At 38.7% G+C, this 21262-nt stretch overlaps 1 protein-coding gene across 21 annotated transcripts in view; it reads right to left on the reverse strand.

Annotated features, from left to right (window-relative positions):
- kcnma1a (potassium large conductance calcium-activated channel, subfamily M, alpha member 1a) overlaps positions 1-21262 on the reverse strand; it is a 279908-nt gene that overhangs the window by 79860 nt on the left and 178786 nt on the right. For all 21 annotated transcript variants that reach the window (XM_073812910.1, XM_065297219.2, XM_065297218.2 and 18 more), the window contains exons 10-16: positions 12446-12556; positions 11923-12028; positions 9360-9442; positions 7732-7801; positions 6969-7124; positions 4348-4457; positions 3967-4035 (exon numbers count right to left, since the gene is read on the reverse strand). In XM_073812910.1, the coding sequence (XP_073669011.1) occupies positions 3967-4035; positions 4348-4457; positions 6969-7124; positions 7732-7801; positions 9360-9442; positions 11923-12028; positions 12446-12556 (705 nt within the window). The remainder of the gene's footprint in view (positions 1-3966; positions 4036-4347; positions 4458-6968; positions 7125-7731; positions 7802-9359; positions 9443-11922; positions 12029-12445; positions 12557-21262) is intronic.

The following is a 21262-nucleotide window of genomic DNA, read 5'->3' on the forward strand; positions in this document are numbered from 1 at the left end:
GAATAGTCTGGTTTCAACCAGGCTAGATCTGTGTAAGCCAGGCGCCCCTCAACCAAAATGAGGATCGTTTTTTTAAATAATAACTTTAGTTCTTAAATTTACATGGACATTAACAAAATACTATATTAAAAATAAATTATAAAGAATAAGTAACTACACAAGTAATAAACTTGCATGATGTGCACTGTAGAATACAATCTTAACCCGTCCTCCTCTTGACCCGTGGAGACTAAACTTAAAAAGCAGCTGGCTCGAAGGTAAGGATTTTATGAGTAATAGCAAAAAAATTGTTTGTGCCACCCCATGATTTGCTATGGCCCCCTCTGGCCACCCCTATTAAAATTTTCTGGGTGTGCCACTGGTGTAAGCGCAGATTTTTTTGAAAACATTGTTGTGTGTACTTGTAATAAAAAATTTTTTCACTACATCGTTGTCGTGTAAACAGCCTGGGACTATCTTTTAATTTAGAATTGAATAAACACAATCCAAAAGGTTTGATTTTCAGATCAAATGAATGTTAAGTCTTGCATCCAAAAATCCAAAAACTGATTATACTGTATTATTTAAAAAGAAACTAAAAAATAAAACTAATATTGTAAGCCATATATTTTAGACCCTAAATTCTGACTAACCCTAAGGGGCAGTTTCCTGGACAGGGTTAAGATTAATTCAGAACTTTGCTGCAACAGAAACATATCTTACAAAAACAATATTGGTGTGCATCTTGAGACAAAACAATGGCACTGATATATGTTAAGATTTGTCAATGCAAAATGTTTTTCAATTAAGGGAGCTTAAAGGGATAGTTCGGCCAAAAATGATATTAAACCCATGATTTACTCACCCCCAAGCTGTCCGAGTTGCATATGTCCATCGTTTTTCAGACAAACACATTTTCGGATATTTTACAAAAAGTTTTAGATCTTTCAGTTGATTAAATGTAATGTTACGGGGTCCACGACCTTCAAGTCTAAAAAAAGTGTGTCCATCCTTCACAAATTAAATCCAAACGGCTCCAGGATGATAAACAAAGGTCTTCTGAGGGTAATCCGCGCGGTGTTGTTGTAGAAATATCCATATTTAAAACTTTATTAACGAAAATAAATACCTTCCGGAAGCGCCGCCATCTTAGACTCCTCTGCATTCAGGAGAGAGTATTAGCGTAGTGTACGCACTTTTCTTAGTGACGTATGACAAATTCAGGGGGCGGGGGCACAGAGCAGCAGCAGAGTAACCTCCGTAGGCTGCGTAAGCTCTCATCCTGAATGCGGACGTGACTAAGATGGCGGTGCTACCGGAAGGTAGTTATTTTAGTTTATAAAGTTTTAAATATGGATATTTCTACAACAACACCGCGTGAACCCCGTAACATAACATTTAGTCAACTGAAAAATCTAAAACATTTTCTAAAATATCTGAAAATGTGTTTGTCTGAAAAACGATGGACATATGCAACTCGGACAGCTTGGGGGTGAGAAAATCATGGGTTTAATATCATATAAACATGCATATAAACATGCATTTTAGTCTGAGACTAGGATAAACCCTATCGGGGAAACCACACCTTAATAGTCACTTTCAAATAACTATAAAAATGTAACTATAAAACGTTTCTTTTAACAATAATTTCATCTTGACTTCTTTGGCACACACTGCACTCTCTATTTTTGCATTCTGCTATGTTATCCACTGCTCTCTCTGTGCAATGGGTTCTGCTCACATACAGTAGTCTACCACAGTAAATATTGTACATCTGCAGTATAATTCACTGTAGGAAAAAGGATTTGATAAAAAATACACCATGATTACAAGGGGAAACAACAAAAACAAGTCGTCTGGTTGATATTTGGCATGTGTATGTTTTATCCTATTGTGTACCTAAATGCATTAGTAAGAGTTACAGTATACAGAAACATTGGAACACAGGTTGTGAATGTGGGAAGGGGTGGTGGGATTTGGCAAAAGTCGAAGTTACTGAGACAGAGTACTTCATGTTATTATTTCTAATGGGTCACATAACAGAATGCCACAGGAGTGCTATTGATGAAAGGCTCTTTACTCCAAGAGCAAAGCCCTCATCAATAAAGCACAGTGAGTCTGAGCAGATGTCATGTGACTCTTAAAGACAGTGATTGTCGTCTGGGATGCTGTGAGAGTCGAGCTGAACCACCTACAGTGAGACGTTATCACTGCGGTGCACAACACGCTGCTGTCTCAATGATTTAAATGAAAAAACAGATTTGGAACTACAACCCCAAAACAGAAAAAGTTGGGACACTGTAGAAATTGCGAGTAAAAAAGGAATGGAATAATTTACAAATCTCATAAACTTATATTTTATTCACAGTAGAATATAGATAACGTATCAAATGTTGAAAGTGAGATATTTTGAAATGTCATGCCAAATATTGGCTCATTTTGGATTTCATGAGAGCTACACATTCCAAAAAAAGTTGGGACAGGTAGCAATAAGAGGCCAGAAAATTTAAATGTACAAATAAGGAACAGTTGAAAGACCAATTTGCAACTTATTAGGTCAATTGGCAACATGATTGGGTATAAAAAGAGCCTCTCAGATTGGCAGTGTCTCTCAGAGGTCAAGATGGGCAGAGAATCACCAATTCTCCCAATGCTGCAGCGAAAAATAGTTTTCTGAGTTTCTCAGAGAAAAATTGCAAAGATTTTGAAGTTATCATCATCTACAGTGCATAATACCATTCAAAGATTCAGAGAATCTGGAACAATCTCTGTGCGTAAGGGTCAAGACCGGAAAACCATACCGGATGCCTGTGATCTTCGGGCTCTTAGATGGCACTGCATCACATACAGGAATGCTACTGTAATGGAAATCACAACATGGGCTCTGGAATACTTCCAGAACACATTGTCAGTGAACACAATCCACCTTGTCATTCGCTGTTGCCAGCTAAAACTCTGTAGGTCAAAAAAGAAGCCATATCTTAACATGATCCAGAAGCACAGGCGTTTTCCCTGGGCAAGGCTCATTTAAAATGGACTTTGGCAAAGTGGAAAACTGTTCTGTGGTCCAACGAATCAAAATTTGAAGTTCTTTTTGAAAAACTGGGATGCCATTTCATCCGGACTAAAGAGGACAATGACAACCCAAGTTATTATTAGTGCTCAGTTCAGAAGCCTGCATCTCTGATGGTTTGGGGTTACATGAGTGCGTGTGGCATGGTCAGCTTACACATCTGGAAAGGCACCATCAATGCTGAAAGGTTTATCCAAGTTCTAGATCCATATGATCCCATTCAGACGTCGTCTCTTTCAGGGAAGACCTTGCATTTTCCAACATGACAATGCCAGACCACATACTGCATCAATTACAATGTCAAGACTGCATAGAATAAGGATCTGATTACTGAAATGGCCAGCCTGCAGTCCAGATCTGTCACCCAAAGAAAAGATTTGGTGCATCATAAAGCGAAAGATGCGACAAAGAAGACCTAAGACAGTTGAGCAACTAGAAGTCTGTATTAGACAAGAATAGGACAACATTCCTATTCCTAAACATTGGTCCTCCTCCGGCTGTTCCTTATATGTACATTTAACTTTTCTGGCCTCTTATTGCTACCTGTCCCAACTTTTTTTGGAATGTGTAGCTCTCATGAAATCCAAAATGAGCCAATATTTGGCATGACATTTCAAAATATCTTACTTTCAACATTTGATATGTTATCTATATTCTACTGTGAATAAAATATAAGTTTATGAGATTTGTAAATTATTCCATTCCTTTTTTACTCACAATTTCTTACAGTGTCCCAACGTTTTCTGTTTTGGGGTTGTATTTAGTTGTCAGCCTTTTCTTACAAACATTTCTCAAGTTTATAAGGAGAACAGTACTGTAGCGTGTCTGTGGGACCAATGAGGGACACAACTGTATTGCCCCCTCTTTGGTCGAATGGGTGTGCAGTGACCGATGGAGACCAACGGGAGACAAACCTGCTTTCCCTCTGCTCTGACTTGTATTCAATAGCGATCAACAACAACTTCAGCTTCACATAGCACAGCCTGAAATGAGACAACAGAAATTAAGCGTTCAGAATCTGTCTAGCTTAGTACTACACTTATAAGGAACTCTTAACATAAATGTAATGATTTTAAAGCTCTGCTCCAGCCAATGTCAAATCTTTATTCATTTAAAGCGTTTTCTTCAATGCAAATCGAAATCTTTTGTCCCAGCCATTTTTGCCCAATGCCGCTTCCACCACAAAATCTGGTTGTCTTGTTATTTTGATGTACATTAAACTTAAGGTCATTTGTAAAGTGTTTGCATATAGATCAATGTAAGAAATTGCTGCTTTGAAGCAGAAGTATACTTACTCACAAACTGTAGGAAATGAAAGTCCCACAAAGGCACTGGACAGGTACTCAGTGTACATTTCATTAGCCACTCCCTCCAGATAATACTTTTGCCACGTGTCCTCCTCGATCTACAGTGCAAAGACACTTCAAATCAGTTACACATGGCTAATACACTTTATTCAGTATGCCACCATGTTGATTCCAAACAAAAGGCTGTGAGGGATGGACGTCCAGAGCGTGCACTTTAAACTTATTGTTTTGTATCGAGATGCTGGTCATTCAAAAAATACATCATTATACAAATTTCCAAAGAACCTCAGAAAACGTGGATTGTTAAAATTACAAGGGACATATGATCTAATTTGAGATGAGAATGGTGCATTGTGTACATACACTCACCTAAAGGATTATTAGGAACACCATACTAATATTGTGTTTGACCCCCTTTCACCTTCAGAACTGCCTTAATTCTACGTAGCATTGAATCAACAAGGTGCTGAAAGCATTCTTTAGAAATGTTGGTCCATATTGATAGGATAGCATCTTGCAATTGATGGAGATTTGGATGCACATCCAGGGCACAAAGCTCCCGTTCCACCACATCCCAAAGATGCTCTATTGGGTTGATATCTGGTGACTGTGGGGGCCATTTTAGTACAGTGAACTCATTGTCATGTTCAAGAAGCCAATTTGAAATGATTCGAGCTTTGTGACATGGTGCATTATCTTGCTGGAAGTAGTCATCAGAGGATGGGTACATGGTGGTCATAAAGGGATGGACATGGTCAGAGACAATGCTCAGGTAGGCCGTGGCATTTAAACGATGCCCAATTGGCACTAAGGGGCCTAAAGTGTGCCAAGAAAACATCCCCCACACCATTACACCACCACCACCAGCCTGCACAGTGGTAACAAGGCATGATGGATCCATGTTCTCATTCTGTTTACGCCAAATTCTGACTCTACCATCTGAATGTCTCAACAGAAATTGAGACTCATCAGACCAGGCAACATTTTTCCAGTCCAATTTTGGTGAGCTCATGCAAATTGTAGCCTCTTTTTCCTTTTTGTAGTGAAGATGAGTGGTACCCGGTAGGGTCTTCTGCTGTTGTAGCCCATCCGCCTCAAGGTTGTGCGTGTTGTGTCTTCACAAATGCTTTGCTGCATACCTCGGTTGAAACGAGTGGTTATTTCAGTCAAAGTTGCCCTTCTATCAGCTTGAATCATTCGGCCCATTCTCCTCTGACCTCTAGCATCAACAAGACATTTTCACCCACAGGACTGCCGCATACTGGATATTTTTACCTTTTCACACCATTTTTTGTAAACCCTAGAAATGGTTGTGCGTGAAAATTCCAGTAACTGAGCAGATTGTGAAATACTCAGACTGGCCCGTCTGCCACCAACAACTATGTAAAGCTTAAAATTGCTTATATCCCCTTTCTTTCCCATTCTGACATTCAGTTTGGAGTTCGGGAGATTTTCTTGACCATGACCACACCCCTAAATGCATTGAAGCAACTGCCATGTGATTGGTTGATTAGATAATTGCATTAATGAGAAATTGAACAGGTGTTCCTAATAATCCTTTAGATGAGTGTACATGGTGTAGTGGGCAGTGCTCCGACATAGGATGCAGATGAACTTTCCGTGACCCGAGTTCAAATCCCCCTTGCACTTTCCTGTCCTGTATATCAAATTATCTATATTTGTGCTAAAACTTCAAATACGCACTTTGGGGACACCAAAGACTAATTTGACATCTAAAAAAAGGCTTGTGAAATGTCCCATTTAACGATATCTTCTTGATCATGAATGATATTCAGTTTTTTAGTCTCACAGAAGGGTTTTGGGGCCTGTATGAGCATGGACATGGGTTTGTCAAGTTGGAAAATATAGTATATGGCACACTGTGGCATGGGTGGTCCTGGCTTTCTTCAGTGTTTTTATGAGACGAATGATGTGCCCTGCAGAAGTTTCCACACATGCCACATTTAAACCGTTATTATAAAGTCATTCTTCATTTCTTTATGACATGAGAATGTTGCTCTCAACGTCAAAAGCCTGTCTTTTTTTATAAATCAAAGAAAGCAATACAGCTCCTTGTGGATTTGACAATAACTTTTACAATCTCAGTGAAATATTTCAGTCTGATTTTTCTCTCTTCCAAATCTTCCAATTCTTCTCCATCCAAATCTGAACCACCTGATCATAACCCTACAACCTTACTGTAGCCACAACTGCCTAGAAGACCTCAGATGTTTAGTGTTTTTTAATGTATGACTCTAAGCAGTCTGGTTTATTTGGACGATAAATAAAGATGGCTTTGGGATACCATTCACTGACTATAAAACAGACACATTGTTCACATTTCCCAGCTCCATCAGCACCGCAGGAGACCAGTAAATTTAGTGAGTGGAAAAAACACAAATTTACATCTTCACTTCCCCCATGTCATCGATAAATTACCTCATAATGGCAACTGCACTGTCGTCCCGCTTTCCTGACCAAGTCCCAAATGAGACCAGCGATCTTAGAAGATGATTTACTCAATAACATAATGGCCCTGGTGATTGAGCTAAAGTCAGAATACACTCGGCAGGGTTTTATCAAAGCCACAGGACGGGGGATGACGGTACCTTGATGTATGACCTCATGGAGAAGAGGTTGGCGAGCATGGTAGACAGGCCCTGTGCCAGGCAGCTCTGGGCAATAAAGCCCGCCTTCAGCTCGGCCAGGCAGATCGCATCATCACCCTCCTTCCAGTTCCAGCTGGGAATGTTTAGCAGATGGGCCTGCGGACAACACGAGGGAAGTTAAAATTGTCCCCCGCTGTGACGTCTAACAAGCGCATTAATGATGAACAGTAGGAAATAATTTCATTTAGTAACATTTCAAAAGGCTTCATGATTATATATGTTTTGGAAATATATCTAGTTGGATTACATACAGTAAATCTGCCAAACACATCATGAAAATCATATAACAGCAGCATGTCGCTATTTATCATCTCATTGCTAGCACAGAATTTATGTTTATAGTGAGACATTTTGCTCAAACATTTGTCTGCAGTCGACATTTAGATGCTTTTAAGTGAACCGTCCCATGAACAAAACTCATCCATCAATTCACTAAGGGAAACATCACCCGCTTCCAGCTCTCATTGATGAAGACAAAGTCATAAGCATGTTACTGTAATTGAAGATAAATGTTGAAGAAAAAAATCACATTGTCATAATGAGTTTTTAATTTTTGAGAAGTTTTCTCTTTTTTTATTATTACCGTATTCAAATTCTCATGGAGGTTTTCACTGCCACATTTATGTCTAATTTACAAGTCTTTTTGTACAGTACATCCATTCTTTCAGGTTTAATTCATTCTGTTTGATTTGATTTCTCTTACCTTGTTGTGGTACTGCAGCATCTGAGTGATAATTCTGATTTTCGGATGGTAGTTCTTGATAGATATGACTCTGTTATTAACAGAAACACATGAACAAAGAAGCATATTTCATTTACACAAATTCAATATTGAAAGCCATCAATGCCAATGTTAAACTCCCTATGTTAAAGGGACCATGACTTTTTCCATGTTTAAGTGCTATGATTGGGTCCCCAGTGCTTTTATCAACCTAGAAAATGTGAAAAAAATCAACCCAGTACTTAGTTTTGGTAAACCATTTTCTACAAGCACATGAAAAAATAGGTCGTTGAAATGTGTCTCTCCTTATGATGTCATAAGGAGCTCTTATTATAATAATACCGCCCCTTAATCTGCACTATCCAACCACAGCACTGAACAGAAAATAATTCACAGCACAAATGAGTTTAAATTGAAACAAACCACCATCATTGTGATCGGTGTTTGCACTTTATCCGCTCATTTGCATTTTAAAGGACACACCCAAATTTCACATATGTGCTCTGGGGACACCAACGATTTATTTAACATGTTAAAAAAGTCTTGTGACATGGCCCCTTACAAGAAACAGTCAACTTGGCTATTTTTTTGCGCAATGCTAATGGTCTAATCAGATTCAATGGATTATGCTAAGCTATGCTAAAAGTGGTACCGTCACACCTAGAGATCAGCTGAATGGATTCCAAAAAGGTAAAAATGTAATTTTTAACTCTAGGGGAGCTGGAAAATGAGCATATTTTCAAAAAAAGTGGAGTGTCCCTTTAAAATGTCCAACTTTACAACAGAAATAAATGTGTTTACAGCCTGGTACAAAAAGTGTTTTTGGTTTATATAGCTAATTTTGCCCTTAATGACAACTATGAGGATGGTGAGTTTTTTTTGTAACTCATCCTTTTAAATTAAGAATGAAACTTAAAGAACTTAAAGTTCTGCATAATCGAGGGCATGGCCACTTGAGTGCCAGGTGAACGGCCGCTGCTGTCATTACCGTCGAGCTAGGCGACAACCAGGCACCTTAGGTCCACCCACGTCCCGCCTCTATGCCCAATTTCAGTTATCTTCACTAACCTACGGGTGACTTCATGGACACTACGTGCATATTTTTTACAGTCTATGGTCATTAAGTTGAAAAAAAAATAGAAAATATTTATTTCTTTTGCAACATCATGCAATGCTAAATTACACATAGTGAATTTAGTTCAATATTAAGCTATTTTACTACACATACGTGGTTAAAATAAAGGTGCAAAAAAGCAATATTTCATTGTCCAGGCAGACTGGGTGTTATCCTCTGCACTACATGCAGCTCAAAAAGCATGAATGAAGGAAGTATGTTTGCTCTCATTTCACACTCTCTTTTAAGGCAGTGTTTCCCTGAGGTCTTTTCATCTGTGTCCAGGTATAACACATGTGAATCCGAGTATTGAGTTGACCTGAGATGTTGATTATCTCATTCACACCTTTCTTTCACAGCACAGGAGAATGAAACTTCATCTTTCCAAACATCTGTTTTACTGGAGGACCTGTTCTAGTGAGCATATGATCTGAAACTAAAACGCAATTGTGTTTTTCTTCTTGCATGCACGAAAGCGGTCCTTCACAGAACTGACCTCATGATATTGGAGGCATCTTCAGCATCGGGGTCTGCACAGTATTTGTTTGCAAGAATCAAGCAAGCATCCGCTGACTCGATCTGTCAGGGTGTAGAAGAAAAAAACTAAGAAAGAGAAACCTAAAGTTTGGTGGGTCTTCAACATTGTTCCTGGAGGGCACCTGTCTTGCATATTTTACTTCCAACACACCTACCTCTAATTTTTAGGTAGCCCTGACCATAGACATTTTATACTTAGACGCCTCATATACTGACGCTGCCTATAGAAGCAGATGTTTCAGCACGGCCGCCATCTTGGATGGATCCCCAATGCCCCCCCCGCATTTATTTTTACTGAGGAAGGTGTATCCCCAACTACAATAATCATATCTCCCCGAATTTTTACCAGATTTTCACACAATTTGGTTACATGTAAGTAAAGTTAGTTACAAAGACAATGTTATATATGATAAAATAACCAAAATTATTGTTCAATCTTACTTGCGATCTGGTATCCCCAGATAGCAATGAGTCGGCGGACCACCGGCGGTGCTCTGTAGGCAGTAAGCGTCATAAGAGCGTAATCGCAAACCGGTCTGACGGTGGACCGCCGGCGGCAGCCGCTTTTGCATAAATTAAACAGTCGGTCCGCGGGCTGCATGCCGGCGGCAAATCGCAAGAAAGGGGAGTGACGTATTCGGCGGCAAACGTTTCATCCCCGCCAGCGGGACGCACCTATAGCCGACAGCTTAGGGCTGGCGGCAAACAGAAGTCCTGCGGATATTTTATGCTATCTGGGTCAATACTGCACAAAATATGGACATAATTGCTGGCTCTCCGTTGACTCAATGACACTTGTGCAGACCTGCCAACCTTGGAAAATTTTTTTGAGTACAGAAGCATCGGCCGAAAGGACAGAACACGGGTTTTTAACATATAATTTAACACATGCACGCGCACATGCACGCACACACACCTCTTGGTAACTTTCAAGGTAAAATTCAAGGTAACATTGCACTTTTTTCCCCATCCTGCCATAATCTGCTTTAAAAATAATTATAAATGTGAATAAAATCATGTTTTACTAAATTTGCCTTATATGGTGATTCATAACATTATTAATGTTAAATACTGTATTCTCCAAAGTTTAGCAAGTCTGCACAAACACTGTTAAAGTGATATTACTGTTAAATAGTGGGAGATGGTTAACCCACAAATGACATTCTGTTATCATTTACTCAACCTCATATTGTGTCTTCTTGAGTGAAACACACACAAATTTTTTTTAGAATTTTTGTTTTTCCCTGACTAGCAAAAAATACAATGAAGTGGGGACCAGACACTGTGGTTATCAACACTCTTTAAAATAACTTGGGTATCACACAATAAAGAAACTCATAAATGTTTGGATGGTCTGTTCTGTTATGTAAACTATGACTGAATTACATGTTTTAAGTTAACTATACCTTTAAGTCAGTATTTTAGAGTTAACACTGCTTTAAATTCAACCATAACTGTGACAGTAGTGCTGTTAACTGTATGTCTGTCTGTCTGTAATTTATTGTAGCTTTGTTTACAGTGCAGTACAGTACGGCATAGGCACCTATCACGTGGGCGCTCGAGACACGAGATATTTTCCATTTATAAAACTTTATTTGATGTGGTTTGTATATGACGTTTTATTTTATTGACAATTATCAAGAGCGCGTTATTTCAGAACGCATTTAATCCGCTTCACTCGGATGTCAGGTGGATTCCCTTCACTGAGAGTGAACTTTCCGTTTTTATTTGACTAAAACTGGATGCTCTCCGCATGGTAAAATCATTGTACTTTTTCGTAAGCGCTCAACTATAACGTAAATGATGCTCATTTACAAATCAGAAGTAATGTTAGCGCATCTTGCGGTCAAGTGCACGTTATGAAACGGAGCCCGCGCGACCGTCGACATCAAAGGATTAAGCTAATGCATTATTTCATTATTTGCACATCCACCCTGACCAGTTTACCTTAGCGGGTCAGACGTCTTGACTCTCCATTGAAAAAGATGGTCAGAAACTGCGGGTGGAGGAAGGAGATCACGCTGGATTTTGTGATTCCATCGATAGCAGACTCTTGTTACTGATTGGCCATACCACTTGTCAATCATTCCCACTTTCTATGTGGTGGATGAGCCCAGTGCTATGATTGGACATATTTTTCTTTTTTCTGTTGCTTCTTTTGAGTACTTCGCGCGGCAAAGGGCGTCATCAGGTTTTTGCGTAGTTTAGAGTGACAAATCGTACCACCGTACTTTGAGGTCAAAATGAGTACCTGCTACGCAAAATGCGTACAGGTTGGCAGGTCTGCTTGTGCTCTATGACTCTATGGCCCTGACCAACTTGATTAGCAGGTTAAGATGTGTTAGATTGGGGTTGGAAGTGAAAACAGCAGGACAGGTGCCCTTCGGGAACAGGGTTCGAGACCCATGGTCTATATTAATACCACAATTCTGTCTTAATGCCTATATTAATATGAATCTGTTTAGTTTGTCTATTACATTTGTGATATTCTGCATAATGATGTTTTTTCATTAACTGGTTACCTTTACTCTTGCCAGATCATGGGGGTTTAGGACCGATCCTTGATAGAATTCCACCTGAGTGAAGTGACGTTTGAACAAGGCTTCCAGCTCAAGATTAGGGGAAATACTGGAGTATAAAGGTTAAACAAGACATACAAGTGAATAACACATTGAGGAACTGAAGTTTAAATTCAGAGTGGCAGTATTTCATTTCTGCACCAGTCAAGTGCAATAACTTTATTTCCCCATCTGCCATTCTTCATAAAACAGAAAATCTTGCCAAATCCAGAGCCCGTGTTACTACTGTACATGAAGGGCGCCAAAACAAACTTTGCACTCCTATTTGTGCCACTAGTGATGCAGAAATGTACACTTCACCTTTAACACACATTTCTATTAACAAACAAACATCAAAAACAGCTCATTGCCGAAACTCTGAAGCAGGCAACTATATTTGATTTATTACTTTTCCCTAATAGCCCACAGCCATTATACTGGGCTCCATCAAGTTCTTAAAACTGATTCCAAAGGGAATTGTACTTACTTATGAAGAAAAACAATTTCTACATTGACATCATCCCTGTCCTTGTGTAGGAAGTCTTTAAGGAAGTTGGAAACACTTTCGAGCGTGATGTGACCACAAACCACAATGTGCCTGTAAGGGGGAAAATTCAGCTGAAGAGTGCAACATAAAACAAAACCAAAGCCTGGCATACTCTAAAAAAGAGCATCAAGACATAATAACAGAAAATGTCTTGAAGACATTAAATGTTGTGGCTTCAACCCTTTTCAGTTTTTACCTCATACTTATAAACATATTGTAAAACACTAAATGAAATGCTTTGAACATTTCAGGACAAACAAAATTGAATCTTACATTTAAATGTTGGATTGTCAATTCTTAACAAGCCATGTCTCCGTAGCCAAACCACCCCTGAGCAAAGACGCATGTTGATGACATATTCCTCCGTACTAATTGACATATTTCAGGACATCTGTCAAAAGCGTTCCAATTGTTTTTAGATCTGCGGCTGCTGTGAACTTTAACCTTGACTTTCTTTCGCCCTGGCAGGCAACAAAGTAAAAACTTGGAATACAGACATCGAGTTTCAAGGCTCAACTGGATTGTGCCAAAGGTTACAGCCTGCTGGGGCTCATGTATCCTGTCTCAATACTAAAATATAGCTTCGTACTCGAGAGCCCTGTTCCAAAACCTACAGTAATGCTCTCTCTTGCTATCTACTGCCTTCATATTCAAGTAAATCAAGTAAAGTGACTAAATCATCCTAAGCAAGATGTAACCCAGTAATTATCTGACTTAAAATCTTTTATGATCTAAAAAGTATTGTGCTACTGTAAGTAGCACTAAAAGTGATTTATTGGCTTGAAATCATAGGTGAAACCACTTAAATGCTATATAGCACCTATGTAAAATCATTGGTGGTGCTATTCATGAATATCAGCTGACGTCACTCACATCTCAAACTTGTCTTCCGCCATTTTGAGTACCTGAAGTGGTCGCAAAAGAACTAGAAGCTATGCCGTTAATATGTTGTGAGCATCAAAATCGCTATTTTTACAACACTAAGAAGGCTCGACACAACATGATACTTTGCTCGAAGTATCACCTGGGTCTCTACATGTGAACTCGAGCATTGAGAACATTGTTTGTGTACACAGAGTTTACTAAAAAGAAGGTTCTGAACACTTGACTTTGGTTGTTTTGGGGTCCGCTCACCACCATCTTGCCAGTCAAGATGTATCGATCTCCGAATGCGACATAAGGAGGGAGGAGAGTTAAGATGGATAACTCCTAAAGCATAGTTCCATATAAATGCACGTATAATTTGTCACAAGTTTTGTCACAAGTGAAAAACAAAATTGACCTTCTAGTTGAAAAAGGAGCCTCATAAGAGATTCATTCATTCGCATTCGGAAATCAAATCTTTATGTCTGGCAAAGATGGCGAGCAGACGCCATAACAGCCAAAGTCAGTTGTTCAAAACCTTTCTTTTTAGTAAACTCTGTGTACACAAACAATGTTTCTAATGCGCGCGTTCATGTGTAGAGATCCAGGTGATACTTCGAGCAAAGTTTCATGTTGTGTCGTGCCTTCTTAGTGTTGTAAAAATAGTCATAGTACGTTAGCAGCGGACAGCGGATGGAAGAACGCATCAGGGATTGAGTAGGCATCAAGAAAATTTTTTTTAAGTAGCGTTTCTCTTCATGACAGTCGAGGTGCGAAATGTTGTTTTTCAAAGCCATTTGCCGTATTCGTAAAAATCATAGACAGTAAAAATCTGTAAATCGTAGCAAGCTAGCCAATGCTTGTCAGTAGCCTACTGGTACTCGGTAGGTACTCAAGATGGCGGCAGACAACTGGAATGACGTAAAAGGTCACATGACTGATATTCATGAATAGCATGAAGACAGTACCAATTATGGTTCTACCAACATAGATGCTATATAGCAGTTGAAAGTGGATCCTCTATGATTATGTGCATATATAATGTACGGATCATTCTGTGAAAATATACCCTTGATATCTTTACTACTGAATAAGTACGGTCATGTCAAATACTGAAATCTATGATTGAAATTAAACTTTGATGCCCTAATCTCATAATAAGATTATGGCCTCGTACACACATTAAACTTTCAGGAGTAACAACCGCATTTGAATGCGGGAGAAAATCCCTTAAATGTTTGTTTCATGTCTGTACGGAACAAGATTCACTCCCGAAAATGTGATGATTGATACAGAGATAACCATAGCAACCTAGCATTTTTTAGAGTGTAAGTTTTGGACTCAAAGCCTGTTTGGACAGGGTTCATTTAAGCCTATACTGCTGCTAAATGATTAGATCAATTAATACAGTATATAAGTAGTGAGAGAACGTATTGGTAACCAGTCAAAACCTAAAGCTTGCTGCTTCTTTGATTTAAGGCCTTTAAACTATAAACCACATTACACTTCAAATTACACATCAAAGTTGTTTCAAGAGTTTTACATGTCTGCAATGATCCGAGTCTGACTTGTATAAAAAATTACAGCGCATTACAATTCTAACAACTTAATAGCTACCTCTTAAACTGTAGCAGAACAATAACAACGGTTTATTTGGCAAGCAGAATTTCATGCAACAGGAGGTTAAAGAGTTGATCTGTAGCCATGGGGTTTGTGGATTGCTTCACTTCCCATGTTGGATTAGTCCAATACTGCTGTGGTCAAAGTCTCACGAGCTTTAACCATCCGCAGTCATCAATCTAAATCTGTCCAAACAACCTCTCCTTCCTTAGCAGACGCTATGTGCTCACGATTGGACAAAGAACACAGGCTCGTGATCGTAATTGTAACTGGGGCTTCATGCATGCTCAGGTGTTGAAGGGGCGAGAGACTGAACAAACATCAGGCAGATCCCTCTTTGCCGGAAGCTTTATTGCTGCAAAGTCTGGATGCTATCAGACGTAATGATCTTTACAGATCTTGCCTCTTGTATTTAACGAGTGTTAGTAATTGCACGCTTGACTGTCCCGGGATGAGAAGATCCTGTCGAGTTGATGGCTTGGTGTGATGCCAGCAGCGTTTGGCAAAGGGGCGGCTCGATGAGAGACACGTTATTCATGTTTTCCTTTTTCCAAAAATGCCCACTTAAGAGCTTTAGCTAAATCTGAGGAGTTTGTGTGACAATGCTCTCACTCATTTTACTAGAGTCTCTGGCACAGACACAAACGCTTTGTGACTCGACATCTCGTCTCTACATTTGGATGCGCTATCAGTGGTGCGTGATCGTGCTACCGATTGTGTTTCACCACTGCAAGGAGGTTTAGGGTACTGCCAATGAAAGCAATACTTGAAAGTAAACCATTTGAAAGAGTATTGGATAAGAGTGATGTCATTATAGGCTGCCAAAACTTGCACCAGTGCTTAAGTTAAGAGGGAAAAGGAGCATCTTCTTGCATGCTTCATTTGTCCACTTCTTTAAAATGGCTGGATAGCTCATTTATTGCTTCTGATAAAGGCAATTACAGTCTTTGTCACTCAATTGGTATAAATAATAATAATAATAATGTGAATAAACACATAATTTTTTTTTAAATCAAGACGAACATTTTTAAGAAGTTTAAACCACTTAACATCTACAGTACAAACTTAAGTTGTCTAAAACCACACTAACACCACTACACTTTGAACAACACACAATGTAGAACACTTGGTTTACAACACAATGTTACGCACACTGAGGTGAATAAAAATAATGCAAGCAAATGCAAATAGCCAACATGCACGGAGAAACATGCCAAATTAAAACAAAACAAAACACCCAAAAACCACTTCCAAACGTTTGAAGAAATCATAAATAACAAGCTCGAACATCAGCCTCAGCAGCAAAACCATTGATACTGCTCTAATCCTTAAACTGATCATGAAAAATCACGAGCACCCAGGTCTGTTTCCATCGTCCCCCCAGACTTTTACAATCAACAGGGTTTAAAGAAAACTGTGTCTAAACAATAGCAGTAAGGCAAACTCTACCTGATGAAAAGGGTGCGTGCTTTCAGATAAAGTAGAACAGAGCATTAGATGAACCACATATGTAGTCCACATGTGCCGGGTGCTCCATCAACATTAGAATTAACCTTGTGATGCCGCAGGACAATGATAAATGTAATCTGGCAGCTCTTTAGTTTGTAACACCTCAAAAACACTGTGATTATCCAATACCGCTCTATTATGTCATATCTGACCGTAATTACTCAACACATGCAGTCAAGCTGGATATCACTCAGTAACCACATATTCAGTACTGAAAATTTGTATTGACCGATCATTAATGGATCACAATTTAATATATTTTGACAATTAAACAGTTTGTTTGGTGCTTCATAAAAGTGCCTTTGAGTATTTAAAGGGGACAGAGAATGAAAAACCATTTTTACCTTGTCTTTGTTGAATAATGGTAGTCTACCCGCATTCACAAACATACAAAAAGTGCCAAACATGCTAAACATCTGAGTCTCATAGAAATTCCTCTATTAGAAATGTCAGCCAGAAAACGGCCCAATCTGAAAAACTGATGCTTATGACATCACAGGCATCTCACTGCCCCTCCACTTTAAAATAATTGGCTACATTTTTTGAGTGGCAGCAAAGTCAGCCAATCAGTAATGAGATTGCAAGTTAAGCCAGTAGGGGGAGCCAAATAGGTGCAAAACCACTTGTTTAAAATCCCCCACCATAATAGAGCTATCTGAGAGAGGTTTTTAGGAAGTTTCTAAGGCATTACAGACCCAAACAAAAACATTTTTGTCTACATGTCACATCACAGAACAAGGATAAATACCCCGTTCAATCATTCTATGTCACCTTTAAAAAAAGTACTCATATATGATAACAGTACATACTGTAAACAAATTTCAAAAACTAATACAAGAATACAAAGTGTCAATGTAATATCGTGAGAGAAAATTGACTGTTTTATATGCATACAATATATATCAGGTAGTTCTGGTCCATGATGGTGACTGGTCCATAAACCACACTGTACTGACAACATGGCAAAGAAGTGGCTTCAACACAGAGCTGATATTCAGGTTACTGTGCAGTGCTTTGCAAGAGGGTTGCCTGTGTTTTAATCATAAAGGGAGCTAAATTAACTACACGACCAACAGTGTAACCAGAATCACTTGTTATATTATTTATTTATTATTTATTTTTACGTGTTTTATTACTTCAATGCTTATGCACTAAAGGGGCAGTAAATTATTTCATTTTTTTTGTTTAAAACAAATAAAATTGCCTGAAATAACTTTAAAGAACTAATATAAACAATAACAAACAATCAGGTAATGTCAGTGACTGTCTGTTTAGTAGTTTTTGTAAAACATCTTTTACCAGAATAATTTTGACAAAAACATAAAAATAAAACACTTTTGTTGTGTTTCCTTTACAACTGATTTCAACACATCTTCGCTTGCATTTACTTTAAAAAATAAGAATAAAGCTTAAGTTATTCCAACTTTATTTTTATCATTTAGCAACTCCTCACTAATCAAGAAAGTTGAAATTAACTGAAATTAACAAGGACATTTTAAAGTACATAAAAGGTTTTACTAGTTTTACAATACAGTAGTACCACGAATCAGATGACCGTACTTTATTTACATTGAAGTTTTTCTGTGATTTTGAAATGCACTGCAAAAAAAAACATGACTTTCTTACTTAAAATTTTTGTCTTGTTTTCAGTAAAAACATCACAAAATTCTTAAATTATGATGCATTTTCTTGATGAACAAAATCAACTAAAAAAACTAGTTTTTCGACAAAAAATTTAAATTTTAAGTGAATTTGTGCTTAAGCAAAAAGCATATTCAAATTTTAAGCAAATTTACTTAAAGGGGGGTGCGTGATTTTTGAAAAACACTTTGGAAAAGACTACTAAAACACACTTGTAGCCGTAAGGGGCATGTCTCCCAACCGACATCGTTGCCTGGGTTGCGTACGTGTGGGGCGGGTCTATCAAATGAAGGTCCAGATTCTATTGGGGTAGAATTGGCTTTCAGAGCTCATGCACCCCGCCTTTAAAAAAAAATAAAATATATATATATATATATATATATATATATATATATAAAAATATTTCTAAAAACTAGACTTGTTTTTTATGTCATTTTGATCATATTTAGATATTTGTACTGGAAACAAGACAAAAATACTAAGAAAGTCATTTTTTGCAGTGTGTACATTTTATAATGGTATTTATGTAAAAATTTGGGGGTTAGTGACAAAATAACCACTTGAAACCCTTCAAAACATTGAGCAGATTTTTGTATAAATTTCAAAAATGGCAAGCCTGTAGTTGGAGACCAGCATGGTTCGCGATTTGGGCATGGGCACTAGGCCTGGTGGAAAAGCGGAAATAGCTGATCTTTATGTTTGTTGCATGCAAAATTTCATAATTGCGGAAGCACTTCAGTCATGATTATACTACAATATACACTGTCAGAAAAAAGGTTTAAAACAGTCCATTTTCTGTCACTGGGGTGGTCCCCTCAAAAGGACATTTTTGTTCCTTTCTGGATATACAACACATTGAAATGTTGTACCTTTTGGGGTATAATATTATACCCTAAGGGCCTATTGTGTACCTTTAAGGACCAATTTTGTACCAGATAAATGTTAGGGATACAAAATATTTAACTATACATTTAAAGGCAGAGTACAACATTGTATAATATTTTATATACCTGTAAATGGAACCTTAGGGTACCACCCCAGCGACAGGAAAGGTACAGTTTTAAACCTTTTTTCTGACAATGTTACACTGCCATTTGTACAGCTTATGTATGTAAGCTGTGAATTTCAGATTAACAGCACGTTTTTCTTTTGTACTCTCTTTGCTAGTAGTCTTGGAACAAAAATGGGTTTAAGCAGCAACATACATGGTCAATCAACATGATATCCCTGCACATGCATTTCATATAAAATAAACTATACATATAAAAACCTAGATCCTGTCCTGTTATATTTCAGCATCAACCAGCAGGTCAGTGTTTACTGCAAGAAGCTGTCCAACATCACAGCCCATATATCAGACTGTCAGCTATGCACGGCTCGTTCCCAATACACACCTAACCAGATGCCTCCACCTCTATTGATCACAATTGTTTTAATGTGTTATGAGAGCTATTTCAGTAACATCATTTCTATATGCCATTTCACCTTCTTTTCAACTCTCAGGCCATGCACGCACATGCCAAAAGAGGCCCAGTTTGTGGGCACAGGCGGTGCCGGCCCCACGTTCTTGGTGTGGCGCAGATTTTGCAGAGGAGCTCAGAGGAGGTACATGAGCTCAGAGTTCAATCCGGGTTTATGTCAGTTTCTCATCGCACTCCTTCAGTTTCAGCAGAGCTAATGGAAACCACAGAGACATCGACCCGTTCCAACAGGACGCTGCTCTATATTAAAGTCATACTGTAGATCCAGCTTGATCTGCTTTCTCATTCCGATAGTTAAATGCTACGCTGCACACACGCTCGCATCAACAGCCGTCACAATCTTGGCGGCAGCTTGGTTTCAATAGCAGAGATTACGCGTCAAACTACTGCTAGGCCCTGTGGCAAGGCCGAACTCATTCAACCTTTGTGTACGGTAACAGTAAGGACCAACACACAAATATTTGGGTTTTCCTTTAATAAAGATTGTTAATGAAAAACCATAAATGTTTATACGTTAAACAAGACCTTATATATAATTATAATTCACTTTTTCATAAATATTCATGAGTTTTGCACCACCCTGAGGTTTTCAAAAACGTGCTGACAGTGGAAATAAATACACTGACACGTTTCTTTCTATGTGTCATGATACGTCCATTCGTATGCACATATTCCCTTGCATATTTAAGCAATAATGCAAAGCCTGGTGCATGTCTTTCTGCTCAGCCAGAGTCTACTGTAATTGCATCCAGATGCATGTACAGCTACAGAAAAAGCAAGCGAGAGAATGAAAGAGGCTCAGCTCTTTTGACAAGGCCTTCTCTCAACACCAGACTGCGAATCCAAATGTGGGTCCGAGGCCAAACATAACATTTCATCAATCTTGTTTCACTGACAGGAAAACAGCATCAAACAAAGGAGCTCCTAATGGCTTTCTCTCGGCTAAGTATTTGCCCTCAAACACAGATGATGAAAGCTGGACGTGACCGTACGTCTGTTTCAGGCTGCGAAATATTTGGGGAAAGAGAGAGAGAGAGGAAGACGCTACGGTCGGGATAATCGCTGCATTGAGGACAGGGCCGTGTTTGAGCCAGAAATGTTGGGGGCTTAAAAAAAAAAGAACAATTCATATTCATAGATCATAGCCTCTGCAAAAACAACAAAGAACAGAATAGGGGGGCATACTGTAGTCAAAGTACCAAGCGGGGCACAAAAGCAAGCCAATTGCAATAGAGCAGCTCCAGTGCGAGAGCTGATGCATCCAGGCATTCAGGGTGTGTAGCTGACTGAAGATCAGGGCCAGAGTCATGTCACATTGAGATGATGAGGTGATAAGCCAGCAGTGACACACAGCCAGAGAGGCTTTTCTCACTGCAGCATGCATAACCCATAAAAAAGCCAACAGACATTCAGTCACATGCAAGAGATGATGGATCAGGCATGAACTCAAAGAAAAGAAAAGAAACACACATGACACAATGATGAGACTGAACAGTACTGAAGCTGTTGAGATACTGTAGTGGTTTAGCACCATGACTATCATGACTATTTTATTACAATTATATTGTATTTAATTGTGGTTATTTGTATTTTTTTAGGAGTTTTAGCAAACCCTTTGGGTCTCATTGACTAATTTATGCAT

Source organism: Paramisgurnus dabryanus, chromosome 20 (genome assembly GCF_030506205.2).
Source record: "Paramisgurnus dabryanus chromosome 20, PD_genome_1.1, whole genome shotgun sequence".
Classification (NCBI taxonomy): domain Eukaryota; kingdom Metazoa; phylum Chordata; class Actinopteri; order Cypriniformes; family Cobitidae; genus Paramisgurnus; species Paramisgurnus dabryanus.